This window comes from Alosa alosa, chromosome 1 (assembly GCF_017589495.1).
Source record: "Alosa alosa isolate M-15738 ecotype Scorff River chromosome 1, AALO_Geno_1.1, whole genome shotgun sequence".
Lineage (NCBI taxonomy): Eukaryota > Metazoa > Chordata > Actinopteri > Clupeiformes > Clupeidae > Alosa > Alosa alosa.
The window spans coordinates 25100278-25115277 of NC_063189.1; the positions used below are offsets into that span (position 1 = coordinate 25100278).

A 15000-nucleotide genomic window follows, 5' to 3' on the forward strand; every position below is an offset into this window, starting at 1 on the left:
TTCCAGCTTGTTGACCTGCATCTTTTATTTGGGCTGGTAAAAGGTGCTCTCGCTGTTCTAGTGAGCGTCAGAAGCTTTAGCAGTATGGAATAATATAAACATATCAGCACTGAGAGAGCCTGCATGGCGTGCTCGTTCACCTGACTAAATCATTTGCGTGCTTTTGAATTGCTGCCTGTTTCTGGATGTTAAACAGGGAGAACTGTTTCACTGCTAAGCTCTGCCAGCTAAGTCTTCCAAACATTTCAACAAAAAATGTTTTGATGGCGGGAATAAAATGAAAGCCGTGCAACAACAGACTGCAAAAAAGAATATCTTAATTTTTTTTAAATGAAAAAGTAGAGCTATGAAACTACCCCATACATACCAATTGCATGTATTCGTTGGTAGTCAACTTTGATAAGGAAGAGTCCTCAAAATGAAAAGGACAAAGAATAAAAATTAAAATGTTGTTAAACATTAAAATGTCTCACAATAAGCTCTCCTCCAAACAAAGGATCACCTTTCTTTTCCAGAAGTGGAAATACAACATTTTAAAACTAAAGGACCCTTCAACATTTTATTAACTATAACATAGCACTATCATTATAAACAGTGTAAAAAGCAATCGTAAAATAATTTTCTTCCTTCATCATAACTGAACTTCCACATGTGTTAATTTGAAGTTCTCATGAGAAAACGACACTCTGTTCAACGTTCAACGTCAGTGTAGGCCAACAAGAAGGAGATCCTCAACCCAACCCAACCAAACCCAGAAGCATCCACTGTTCCTATTGGTTTATTCAAAGAGATAAAGCCATAAAGGGCAAACCTGATTGGCTGTGGCGGTTGCGAAGGGAACACTTGTGGCAGATGTAGTTGCTGCAGACACAGTGGCTGGTGTAGCACCGTGCATCATGGGAACTTTTTCAGAAGGAAAATCATATAAGCAAACACATACAGGAGGAGGGTGGCCACAGGCGCAAAACAGTGAGGGAGAGGGAGGGAGGGAAGAAGAGGAGGGGTCAGGAGTGGGGGTTACACCAGCAACAAGCCATAAGTGGATAGAGTTAAATATATTTATAAGGACAGGAGAAGCCAGGATGTGCACAGGCATGGGGGAGGGGGGATAGGGGATGGGGGGGTCAAGATACAAATGCTTTTAAAATTAAACAGTTAAAATGGTGGAGTGGAGATACTTTATACAAAATACATACAATACTATTATTATTTTTTTAAATGTTTCAATTTGGCAGTTCTAGAAGTTCACAATTCATATCTTTCCTTTCATTCAATTTACTCATAAAACCAAGAGGCTGATAAAAATGGTCTAGTTGTCACTTGACTCACAGCCCACCAAAACCCACAAATCATTTGAGCACTGCTCCATTTAAGAGACTGCTAGAGCTGTCATAGAGTCAGGTGAATTCCCAGGTATTAAGAGAAGACGAAGGGTCGGATCTCTTGGGAGGAGACGTGCCTGATTGTGTGTTAGTGGTGGATTTTGATGGGGTGCGAGCAAAGGAGAGGGGAGAAATTAAGGAGTAATCAAGAAGGAATGCTGGCACCTACCAACACTTGCTGTGGGTGTCATGCACAATATTGAGCCTGCCCATCATGCATTGCAACAGGAAGTGGATTGGAAAGGGAGAAGAATCAAAACAGCCCATCACATGGTTCGTTAGAGTGTATATAAACAAATAAAAACATGGAAAAGAAAGACAACTTTTATTAAAAGGGACAGTATGACACCGCTATCAACTGATTAGCAAGAATTAAGACTGTCAGCTTTAGGCAGTGAGGAGTGACCCTTAGAATGAAAAAGCTCTTAAGTAGATTTTAGGCAAAGGTGTGGCAGAATAAAAAGTAACTATTTTACAAAGCTAGTAACTCCCAACAGAATACCAGAGCCTATGTTGCGTGAGTGTTCTAGGCACCCTTTATTCAATAAGACGTACTATAGATAACTGTAAAGTCTTTAAAACATTATAAAATATATTTCTACATATATGTGTGAGTTAATGATGTGCATTATACAGCGGTAATGCAATGCATAATACAAAACTAACCAATACTACATGACTAATAAGCACTCGCTAATTTCTCACTCAGCTTCTATTTGAAAGAGAATTAGTACGGAACTGAAAGCAAACATGCCAAGTTACAGCACACTATAGGAACGATTTGACTGTGCAGCCACTTTCTTTGAGGATGTTTGTACAGGAAAGAGGTGTTGCTAACATGCATCAGTGTGTGAATTCTAAAGGAGGTGGTGGTGGTGGTGGTGGTGTGAAACATGTGCTTTTTCTCAGCGCACATCTCCATGCTGTTTGATTGCATCATTTCCTTCTCTCTCTCTCTCTCTCTCTCTCTCTCGCTCTCTCATAGGGGAGGGAGAAGAAATCCACAGGAGAACAAAAGGGGGAAAAAAGCATCACCACTGATCTCAAACCCACAAACCTCTTTCCACCCCCCAACCCCCCAAAGTTTCACCAACGGAACAGGATGTGGAGCTCTCTGTCTGCAATGGGGCAGTGAGCAGCTAGAGACCAACTCAACACTGCACATGTGTACAATGCATACGTGCCTATGGTTTGGTAAATAACCTATATGGTGTGTGTGTGTGTGTGTGTGTGTGTGTGTGTGTGTGTGTGTGTGTGTGTGTGTGTGTGTGTCTATGCGACTGACTGTGCATATTCACAATTGTCATTAGAGTGTTGTCTCGGTGTGAAATTATAAGAGGGGGTGTGGGTGTGGCTGCCTAAATCCTTTCCCATTGTGTTGGATTGGCGTCTCAGACGGACCCACACAGTGTCTGGCTCTGGGACTGATCGGGCCTGGATCCGGTGCGGACCCGCACTAGATCTGGCACCAGATTAGTTCCAGAGGCGGACTCTGCCAGGAGCATGGTTTTGAGCCGGGGGGAGGAGGGGTTAGTTGTTGGGGGAGAAGACGAGGGAGGTCAGGAGCCTCTGCGAGAGTCCTACCTGAAGGGATAAAAGCAGCTTGCTGCTGAAACTGCATGTTGGCCAGGGCCTGTTGGTACTGGAGCATGCCAGTATTAAACATGGCAGTGGCACCGTTGGCTTTTTCAAGTGCCGGTCTCTTTGGTAAAGGAGGCATGACAGAATGGGGGATTCCCTGCCCAACCAGGGAGTGGGGTTGGCATGAGAAATGACACAAAAAGGGGAGGAAACAAAAAAGGAGGAGGGGATGGGGAGGAAAAGGAGAGAAGAAAAAAAGAGAAGAATTATTGTCATGGGAAATCCATCACACAGGAGTTGTCTGTCACAAACAAGCAAAAGCAAGCAGCAACTACTATACAAAACTACTTCTCAAGCAAAGAGCAAATAAGGCTACTGTTACAAGGCTATATATACAAATGTCTCATTTCTCCACACTACATGTAAGCTCAATGACAAAATCCAGAGGATATATCATCATACAGTACAGCTGACATAGAGCGACAGAATAAGCAAGCACGGCTCTACCTACAGGTAAATTACCAAAGCTGCCAGGTGTGACAGAGGGAAAGCGATCGACTTGAAGCTGCACTGCTAACTCCATGATTAAGAGTATTGGCTTCATGTTATTCTTCAGCTAAGATGGAGTTACTCTATCATCACGGCTTCAAACCCCACCATATATATGCCCCCTGCCCCCATCCCTGCCCCACATTAAACATGCATACTAGACATCAACAACATGCAAACTGTTGATTTAAGATTTAAGACACTTAGAAACATCATATATACACAAAAGCCATGCCATTGTACATTTTAAAGCATTAGCTGCTCTAACCCTGGTCTAATGCGGCTTGAGCCGGCTACATGTGATGAAGGGACTGTGGCTGAGGTTAAGAATGAATTAATTTGAACAGCTTTAAGCAAGAGCGTTTGTTGAAAAACTGATATATATCCAACCAATTTGATTCAGAAACTGGGTGCCACTGTCAGTTTATCACACCAAAAATGGTATTATAGCGGCAGGAAGAAAACATAGAGCGATACAAAAAATAAATTATGCTTGCAAATTATTTTTGGTTAAAAACTAATACTACAACAAAGTAACATGCCAAGCTAAAAGGTGAAAGGTCATAATACCAGGTCAAAGGTTGCCTCGAGGGGTCGCTTCAGTGATTTGACAGCCGACTGAGTCTTAATTAGCAGGCAGCGAGCACATGATGGCAATGGGCCAATGGGGTTCAAGCGCATTAACATAAACAGCAAGCAGAGGTGCATCATGGGGGCAGCAGTGCATTTTGGGTAGGTGAGAAAAAAACAAATAAAAAAACAAATCATTGGAATGCAGTATACAAGGGGATAACAAGACTATGGCATGCACAGTGAAGACACTTGAGGTTTTTGTTTTCAGGAAAATGTCTGTAGTTATCATGAGAGTGAATATTACTTGTTTGTTATTGAAATAGCACGATGAAGCAAGTCACTGGTCTTGTTTGGAAATCCTTGGGGGATTTTTCACAATGAATCAAGTAGGAATTTGTGGAAGAGGAAACTAGAGCTACAATGTGCCTCTGTTTTCACTGTGCGCATCTTAGTCACCATCACATTACAATGACCACATGGCTGTCTAACTGTCTAACTGCATGACCAGATTTAATTACAGGTTTAAGACACATAATATGCAGTATTATTATTACATGTTACGAAAGAGAACTGGTCGGTCACAGTGTGAAAAGTTCACTTCTGACTTCTGACTGTGGAGGCAAAGCAACCATTACAAATAGTGGTGGGTCACCCCACCACCAAGATGGCTGCCGACTCTGGAACAAATCCAGGCTCCAGATCCGTTCGGATCCTTGCCGGAATGTGTCCCGGAGTCAGCACGCCGTCCTGGAACTAAGACACACCAAGGAAGAAAAAAAAATGGCTGTAACAAGGCGAAGGCAGGGAGACACCGTGAAGGAAATTTGCCCATGACACATTTCAAAAGAGTCTGCCGGCTGCGCATAAGACCCACCCAACATGGCCGCCTTACTGCACCGGCCCACAGCAGCCCTTTGAGCAGCGCCATTGGGGAAAGCAGTGAGCGTACTGTATCTGTGTGCCTTCACCAGTGAGTGGAGAACTGCGGTTCTCATGTCTGTTCCTGGAGCCTCTTCATTGCCCCACATATTTTCTACCCATCCCTGCTCTACATACACCAGCCTTAAAGTCAGTGTATTTATCATAACGTAGCCATCATGCTCTTGATCAGCTGAATCAGCTATGTTCAGTTAATCAGGAGGACCACTGACTGTTTGATTCAAGTGTACAGGACAAGGGAAAGATGGGAAAACACATGCAGAGAGAACAGAGGGGCGCCCAGGAATGCGACTGAGAACCACTGGTTTGGGTTAAGTGCTGCTGGACCAGAGTGTCGTGTCCGGTTGCGCGGGTGTCACTCACCACAGCGGCAGCGGCCGAGGCCTGGCTGAGTTGATGCTGGGCGGCCTTGATCTTGGCCTGCAGGTGGGCGGGCGGGTGGAAGTACTTGCACTTGTCGCGCGAGCAGCGGCCCTTGATGTAGTCCATGCAGACGGTGACCGTGTTGTCGTTGGTGTCGATCATGGTGCTGTCGGACGGGTGGGCGAAGCGGCAGTCGTTCTCGCCGCGCGAGCAGTTGCCCCGCTGGTACTCACGGCAGACCTGGCCGCACACACACACACACACACACACACACACACACACACACACACACACACACACACATAAAAACACAAACAAAACACACACACACACACACACACACACACACACACACACACACACACACACATAAAACACACACACACACACACACACACACACACACACACATAAAAACACACACACACCAAAAAAAGTATAAATGCCTTGAGTACATTGCCACATGACCAGTGCAGACAAGACAATTCAGGCTGTAATGAAATTAGCTGCGCAGCAGAGGGCAGTCTTTAGCCAGGTATTCCTGAGTGAACAAACACTGCACAATGCACAAAATGGCAGATACAAAAAAGTATTTTTTACTTTTGCCATGGAAACAGAGATTAAAAGTGAGAGACCGGTGAACCAAGCAACAAAGCATATAAGTACAGAAGGAGTTTGTTATGATGGTTCCCTAGAGGAAGGTATGTCGTACCTCCAGCCGGTCTGTCCTCATGAGCTTCTGGGCGGTGGATTGCACTTGAGGCACGCTGGGGCTGCTGGCCATCAGCATGGGTCCGCTTTGCATGAGCTCTGTCGGCATCAGACCCGGGGACACAGGCCCCAGGTACGGGTTAAAGGCGGCAGCTGCAGCAGCAGCGGCTGCACTGGCATTGGTGGCGGCAAGGCTTGGGGTGACGGAAAACATGGGCTACAGAAGCAGAGACAAAGAGAGGGAGAGGGAGAGAGAGTTTTTATGTCATATCCTATATGCAATGATTGCTTTGACACATTTATATATTCATATATATATATATATATATATAGATAGATAGATAGATAGATAGATAGATAGATAGATAGATAGATAGATAGATACTTTATTGATCCCCAAGGGGAAATTCAAGTTTTTTCAAAATTTGAATTTGAGGAAGAGAGAGAGAGAGAGAAAGATAGACGGGACATATCAGATCACTCAGAGTTTAGTCAAACCAAAGTCACTGTATACATTTAAAGAAACCATAAGAACATAATTTTATGACTTAGTGTATGTTAAAACACCCACAATCTAAAAAGACCATAGTATATGTAAGTAATGGAATTCACTTACTAACGTTGAAGCATACTTTTGAATGCATGTTTGTGAACTTTTTATATGGACATATTGTATGGAGCATTCAACCCAACAAGAAAACAGACTACATTATGGTAAAGACAGTCGCTCATAATTTACAGTTAGAGGTAGCCTCAACACTGAGAGGATGTGAGCACAGATATTGTCTATGAGGGCAGATATGAACTACGAGGGCAGATATGAACTATTAGGGCAGATATAAACTATGAGTGCAGATATGAACTATTAGGGCAGATATGAACTATGAGGGCAGATATGAACTATGAATGCAGATATGAACTATGAGGGCAGATATGAACTACGAGGGCAGATTTGAACTACCAGGGCAGATATGAACTATGAGGATGGGGATATGAACTATGAGGGCAGATATGAACTATGAGGGTAGGGATGTGTTTGTTTGTAAGGTCAGGAGGGCTGGAGGATTTCTGTCTCATCTGTTTTTCAACGTCACCTGATCAAATTCCCTGTGAGTCAACACACAGGGCTACCCAGAATAGCCTCAACCAGAGAGCAAGAAACCTGCACTGACAATGTCAAAGTGCCGCCAGTAAAGGTTTACCAGAGGTGGCTCGATGCCATCCCTCACAGCCCAGCTCTGGGACCTGCTGACACTGAAGCAGAGCTGGGCCACCTCTGGCCCATAGCTGGCATGGGCTTGGTTTGATCAGGGCCTGATCACTGCAGTCACACTTTTACAGTTCCACAGTTTCCAGTACGCCACTGCCCAGAGCCCACTTTTACAGAAGGCCAGTGTAGTTCTATTTTAGAATGTCTATTTTATGCTAATTGTAGATCATTATATCCTCTTCTCTCTTCCTTACAATAACTTACATAAGCAAAAACATCTGGACAACACAGCTCAGCTGGGGATGAAGTGGACCGGTCTAGAATATTCTACCCTATTTGCATTACCTCCTGTTATCCCAGTGAGAGACAATTAGCATTCACTATGGATTGAAGCTAGACATCATATTCTACCTTATTTCTAGAATATTCCATCATTCTCTATGGCTTAAAGAAAGAGATCTGTAAACATTTTGGCTGCACCATCGTGCCACCAACGTGCACCATTGCTAGCTGCCAAACATCATGGCTCTAAAGTATTAAGTACCGTAGTATCGCACCGGACTATAAGTCGCATTTATTTAAACATTTATTTCACAAAATCCAAGACCAAGAACAGACAGACTATGTAACTGGACACATAGAGACCAGAAAGAATGATAATTCTACCGGGAATGTTAATGAAGACGAAGGAGTGAATGGCGGCAAGCTGAGGCGAGCTGGGTGATAACGAAGGCAGCCAACGAGGAGGGCCCGGCGGTAATTGTAAAGCAATTTACAAAAAATTCACTGAACAAAAATGCTGATGTGGTACATAATAATCTTAATAAACTTTCAACGACGCTTTACTAAGGAATACCCTTATTTTAGAGACTGTTCACATGCCTTTCTTAACCAGTTTGGACATTTAATCCGGAAAGGTAAATTATTCAACTAGCACACAGAATAGGGTGAGCAGACATCCTGGTTTAACCGGGACAGTCCCAATTTTGAGTTGCTGTCCTGAGTCCCGACAAAAGCCTGTCGGGACGCTAAAATGTCCCGGTTTACACCAACCATTATTAAAGTGTGGTCTTATTATAGCCCGATCATTAACTAAACCCATGTAGAAAGACTATAGCCTAAAGCGTCCGGCGTAATCTTTGCAGCCAACCTTACAGTGTATCTCTGTAAACATTGTTGCAATGCCTCGTCATATCTGCCTTGTTTTAACGGTGTGTTTTAGGCATAGTGCAAGCACTAATCTCTGATTGAAAGTGCGCAGAACTTGTGCATTTACATAACAATATTTAATACATTTTCCCGGTGGTGACACCCCCGAACCCCCTCTAACTTTTGGGCTTAAGTACAAAAAAATGTCTGACCTGTCGCAAGTTCACCAAGCTCCCGATCTCATTCCACAAGCCTAGAGAGCCCTCTCGCTGCTGTTGACGGTAATGTTTCATGTAGGGTTCAATGTCAATTCATACTGACTAACATTGAAAAACATGTTAAATTATATATATCTTGATATATAAGTTGCACCTGACTAAGTCGCAGGACCAGCCAAACTATGAAAAAAAGTGAGACTTATAGTCCGGAAAATACGGTAAGTATTCTGTCCTCTTTTTTTCTAGAATATTCTCTCTGGATTCATCACACAGCACTCACCACTGGCCGACACTGGCTGCCAGAAATCGTACTCAGTCTTATTTCTAGAACATTCTATTCTATTCTGTTCTGGTATATTCTATTCTATTCTATTCAATTCAATTCAATTCAATTCAATTCAAATCAAATTCAATTCAACGTTGCTTTATTAGCATGTAGGTACAGTGTTGCCAAAGCACAAAACGAAACAGTGTAACAATTTGTATGATAACAATGAGAACATTGAGAACATTGAGGCAAAGGGAAAAGTATATAATAAATAGTAACTAACATGAAAGATGTTCTCTGTGGTGGTCCTCACCATGGGCTGAAGCTGACTTCCGGGCATCATGGCGCTGGCCAGCTGCATCTGCTGGGCCAGCATGGCCATGTTCTTCTGTTGGATCAGGTTGTTCCGGCCGTTGATCTCCAGCTGAGTCTTCAGGTGGGGGGGAGGATGCAGGTACTTACAGTTCTCTCTGGAGCAGCGGCCCTGCAGGAGTAGAGGAGAGAGGAGAGAGAGGGAAGATGATGTAAGTGGTATGGGGAAAGTGGAGAGAGAGAAGGAGGTGATGAAGACAGTGTGGAGGAAAAGGAAGACATGGGAAATGAGAAGAGTAGTCGGGTGGGAGAAGGGAGGGGGGAGAGAGAGAGAGAGAGAGAGAGAAACAAGGTCAAGTTTCACAGACACAACACTGTGTGGCTCGCTGAGCGTGCTTTGATGATGTTTCGGGTGGTCCCTGCCTCAGATATGTCAGACTCCCCTCACGCCCTACACGTCTACACAGTTGTCTTTTCAATTAGCCTGATCATTTAATCCGCTGTTACCTCACGCCCCCTCTCTCTCTCTCTTCCTCTCTCTCTCTCGAGCAGTCAGCCACAGGGCTGACCACACAGGGCTAGGAGAGTTCTCTAGTCCTTTTACTGCTACTGGACATATCCACATACCCTTACAGCTTCAACCCAGTCATTTATTCTGCTCTCATTCGTTCCATCTGTACCTCCCTCTCTCCAGAGGTGGAAAAGTCCAGCTTCAGAAAGTAACGTCCTACCACATATCTGTGCCAAACGTTTACTGAAACCAGCTGATTCTAATTAGCACAACTCTTCAGCCAGGTAGAGCAGCTAATTGGTGAGATCATCTGTGCACAGGTAGAACCAATACATGGTTGGGCTTTTACTTTCTGAAGCTGGACTTTTCCACATCTGCTTCTCTCTCTTCCTCTTTTACCCCTCTCTCTCCTGCTCATTCCACCCTCCCCCCTTCTCACTATCCCTCCCCTTATTCCCCCCCTCCCTCTTTCTGTCTCCTTTCCTACCTCCCTTCTTCTCTCCCTCCTTCCTTCTTCCATCTCCTTCTCTTTCTCTCTCTCCTCTTCCCCTTCTCGCTCCCTCTCCCACTTCACCTCCTCCTCCTCTTCCTCCTCTCCCCCTCTCTCTCCCTGCAGGAGGTCTGGGCAGATGATGGGTGTCACCTCAGCAGGGACTCTGTGAGTTCAGAACACTGGCAGCTTTTAATAGCAGCCCGCCACTGACCTGCTTTCACCCGCCACAACCCGGGGCACTGCTAGCCTCTAGAGCACGGATGTGTGTGTCATGTGTGTGTCTCTCTCTCTCTGTGTGTGTGTGTGTGTGCAGAAGGGAGGGGGGGGGTTGTGGTATTTGGCAGCTATTTCTGCCAAGCTCAAATGGAGGAGTCCTCTCCATCCCCATTGCCAGTGCCATTCCTATCCTGCTTTCCCTTCCTTGCCTCTCCTGTCTGTGTGTGTATCTCTCTGTTCTACCCACCTTGGATACACAACACACTACTGCCAAGACATACATGCAAGTCTGCGCACACACGCTCTCACACAGTATAAACACGTGCATGTATTATATGTATGTATGTGTGTGTCTGAACTCCAGTGGAATTTACAAGGAGACTAGAAGCTAGCCTGCTTTATGCCTTTTATTTGCCACTGGGGGGTAATTCTCTTTGTCTCCAGTATTACCTCTACAGATCAAAAGGGCGAGAGCATGACAGATATATATAGAGTGAGAGAGAGTGAGAGAGAGAGAGAGAGAGAAAACACCCAGCGTCTCATAAGCAGCAGGCATTTCAGCCCCCACAGTGTGATAAAGAGCAGTTCTCCTCCACCTCTGTGAATGACTGTGGTCTGCTGTAGGAGCTGGATGGATCATTACTTCACACTGCTGACAATACCACTACACCTCCCCCATCACACACACACCCATCAGCACCTCTCCATATCAGTCAGCCCATGGAGACTAGTTCAAGGCAGGTGCAAAGAAACATAAGTGCCTTTGGCTTCCTCACAAGACAAACCTTTACACACACACATACGCACACACACATCTCAGTCTGTTTCTCACACTATAACTGGTGCAGTGCAGTACTACATGTCCTACCACTAAGGCGTCCGTGACGGAGTGCCATCACTACGCTTGAGTAGGTGCTCTGACTGTCGTACTAACAAGCCTCTTTGGCGTGGTGGTCAAGCTGCAGGTTCGCTACCCGGAGACTGGACAAACTGGAGGCCGGATGGGGTGACTCTGCTCTCCCTTTGTTACGGTGTCAGTTTACTGTTAATGTGTTTGTTGTTAAACTGCATTTCCTACTTCCTCTGTTGCCTTAAGAGGAGCATTCAAGCAATCCTTCTCATTGCTAACATGTCACTCTTCTGTGTAGCAAATTAAAGTAATGTACCATTTTACAATTGACAAGCAACTCAAGTCAATCACAGTGCACAGCTCTCGTTGTAACTGCATGTGGCTACGCAAGGCAGTCACTGAGCCAAGCCACTGATCTGTGTTAAATCACAACATTTATGTGTGATGCTGGGTCATTCCTTGATAATACTACAACTACAGGCATATTTCACTTTGGCTGCGGCTCCCCTACAAAGTGTATGATATGCAAAAGAGTAGGCCTGGTGCCAACTCCCGCAGGCTGTACTTAACATCTCGGTCACTGATAAGCTTTCAAATCACATTTACGTGTGCGTGCGCCTGATTTTGAGTGCAATTGTACGAGCATAGAGGATGTCAGTGTGGCATGTAAGGATTAAGGAGGCTGAGCACAATTGAGTGACAAATGGAAAGGTCATAATTCTTGTGGGGACTGGATTCTCACTGGCAATGGTGAGTTATGAAAGGGATAATGGACACCACAGCATTAGGGTGGCACAGAATAAAATACTACCAGTGCACCTCTCTGCTTCCATTCATTTGCAACTTTGGCGTGAAGCAACAATTAATTTAAACGTAACAAAACATATGACGTGATTACAATGTGTTTATACATAATTACAATGGGCTGTTTCTCAATACGCTTCAAGCTGAATATAGATTTATATTCCATAGTATAGCTAGACTGTAGTGTGTGTTATATAATGTTTAGTGTGAGGGGACAGAAAGGACTGAGTTAGGGAGCTTAGTGAGTCTGTAGAGATGGCACAGCAGGTGTTGACATGCCAAAGAGGGCTGTCAGCCCAGAGGGCAGAGAACACTGGGATATGCAAGGTCCTCCTGCGAACCAGGCCTGCCAGACTGACTCAAGTGACCTCAGGGACAGCAGTGAGGGGGGGAGAGAGAGAGAAAAAGAGAGATGGTAAAGACTTTGACGCAAGTGGGTGGTGAGTAAGGTATGTTGAAATAGGATCTTATAGAGCTGGGTCAAGAGGTGTGGAGAAAAAGGGAACGAGTGTATGTATGTGTGTGTGTGTGTGTGTGTGTGTGTCTGTCAGGGTCAGGTGGGAATCATGTTGCTGTTACCTCAGCTGACCCCCTCCTCTTTTACCCTCTCTCTGCCACACACACACACACACACACACAAATCCCCCCTTCGCTGACTATCCCACTGAGGTGCTGAAGGCTCACCTGACAATTGACAAAAGCCCGTGCTGAGACACGCACACACGCACCCTACGCTGGGAGCTCAGCGCCCACACGCTACTGCTGAGTCAGCCGCATGGATTCCGGAAAGTTCTGAGGAGATGGCAGGTGAGGCTGCCTCAGTGGCAAGCACGCAGGCCGCCTCCCTTCACAGGAAACGCCTGGGCAATGGCAACATGACCTAACAAGCCAGGGGCTGGGAGAAGCTGAGCCGAGCTGAGCCATTCGCTTGCTCCCAATAAGGACGCGTCAGTGAAATTCAAGACGCTGCAGGAAAAGCCATTAGCGCCAGTCACCCCTAACTTTCAGAGGGAAAACACACACACGCACACACAAACACACACACACACACACACACACACACACACACACACACACACACACACACGCAATATGGGGAGTGGGGAGGAGCAGAGAGAGGGAAGAAGAAGGGATAGATAGAGAGAGAGAGAGAGAGAAAGAGAGAGAGAGAGAGAGAGAGATGGCAGATTGAAACACTATTTGGATAGCCCACCTACCTAGACCTTACTGAGTTTGTGGAGATTTAAGTTCAATCTTTGCCATTGTTCCTTGAACATTAACTTAACCCAACCCTAAGGTTAAGTTTGGGGGTTGGATTTGGTTAAGGTTATTTTTCAAGAAAATATTTACATACTGAATATAGATGACCTGTTATGTCTCTGTAGGCTGACTATCAAAGTAAAGGGTTACCAACCAACAGAATCAGATGTAACTGACAGGAGAGCTTGTGTCAGATGGATAGAAACAGTGAGAGAGAGAGAGAGAGAGAGAGAGAGAGAGAGAGAAAAAGAAAGATGAGCGAGAGAAAGAGATATGGAGGGCATAAGAGGTACGAGAGAATGGAACAAGAAGAAAAATGAGAAAGATGGAAGAGAAAAGTGAGAGATAATGAGGAGAGAAAAGGGGGAGCGAGAACGAGAGAGCAGACTGACATTCGCTCACATGATGTTTTTCCTGCGTGCGTCGTCAGTCTCGCACAGTCCTGTGCAACGCAGCACAGTGTAGCGCCGCATCCAGCCAGCTGCTGGGCAGCCCATTGTGTTCCCTAAGCGCCTAGCAACTGCGGAATTCCCGGAATCCAGACTCCCTGATCTCATCCAGACACGCCACACCTTGTGCTCACACTTAAAGACCTCATGCTCCCTTTCACTCCTTCAAAATAGAATAATGTGGTAACAATATGATAGATATCACACAACTATTTCAGATACTATATGGGCTCTTCAAACTGTGTTACAAACTTTTTTTAAAAATACAGTGCCATGTTAGCTCAAAATGTCATTAAATTGCTCTTTACACCCCAATCTCCAAGTCTTACTCTTTGTCACAATGAGTTCCAACTGTGGTCCTCACTCACAGACATTGAGATGGTGTTCCTCGTGTTCCTGATCTCTGACAGACCCTCTGCAAATACTTCATTTCTGTTGTGAACAAATAAACTAAATGATGGTTATCACATAATCTCCTGAAAACTACACAGTGAGGTCCACATTGTCTCTCAAGCATGGCCTTTTGGCCTAAGTCTCACTGACCACATCCTTTGTTTACAGTGTCCCAGCACGTCCCCCTTTCCCCTGGACCCCTATCATTTGGTTTTGGGACCAATCCCCAGTGGTTTGGACTTGCTGCCGCAGTGTGATGCAAGTAGGCTGGGCTTGAGAATCCTGACCAAGATGAAGCTCGTACCTCCGGCAGTGAGTCCATAATGAGCTCTGAGGGTTCCCTGTTTCTCACCAATAAACAATCTATATCCCTATACATAAAACATGAATAAACACTGCATAACAGTCGACATTCACAGAACAGAACTACAGTACATTCTAACCCAATATCACAAGTACAAACCATGCATTCTAATACTAACATGCAAATTATTGACACAGACTGACTATATCCACAGCAAAAGCACCCAATTCCTACAACTGTAACTGTTCAATAAAAAAGCTCTGTCCATACACACTTATGTGCTCATTACATCAAACGAATACTCGTGAACTGCAGTAATTGCTTTGGACTGATGATGAATGCAGCTTGTAAAATGCAGCTGGCCCGGGCATCGGCAGATGCTTTCAGTAAATGTAGGACTGTCATACAAATTGAAAAAGCAGTTTCTGTTCCTCTCAAGGCTCAAAAAATACCTCTGAGGTCAAC

General features: G+C 44.9%; 1 protein-coding gene across 28 annotated transcripts in view; it reads right to left on the bottom strand.

The window, feature by feature from the left end:
- Positions 1-367: 367 nt before the first annotated feature.
- Positions 368-15000, bottom strand: part of LOC125295298 (muscleblind-like protein 1) — a gene marked incomplete at its 3' end in the record, with an annotated part of 47662 nt that continues 33029 nt past the window's right edge. For 17 of the 28 annotated variants that reach the window (XM_048244670.1, XM_048244669.1, XM_048244643.1 and 14 more), the window contains 9 exon segments: positions 368-394; positions 812-903; positions 1552-1587; positions 2967-3120; positions 4083-4136; positions 5388-5627; positions 6100-6315; positions 8670-8729; positions 9227-9427. In XM_048244670.1, coding sequence (XP_048100627.1) covers positions 368-394; positions 812-903; positions 1552-1587; positions 2967-3120; positions 4083-4136; positions 5388-5627; positions 6100-6315; positions 8670-8729; positions 9227-9427 — 1080 coding nt within the window. 28 annotated transcript variants of the gene reach the window in all.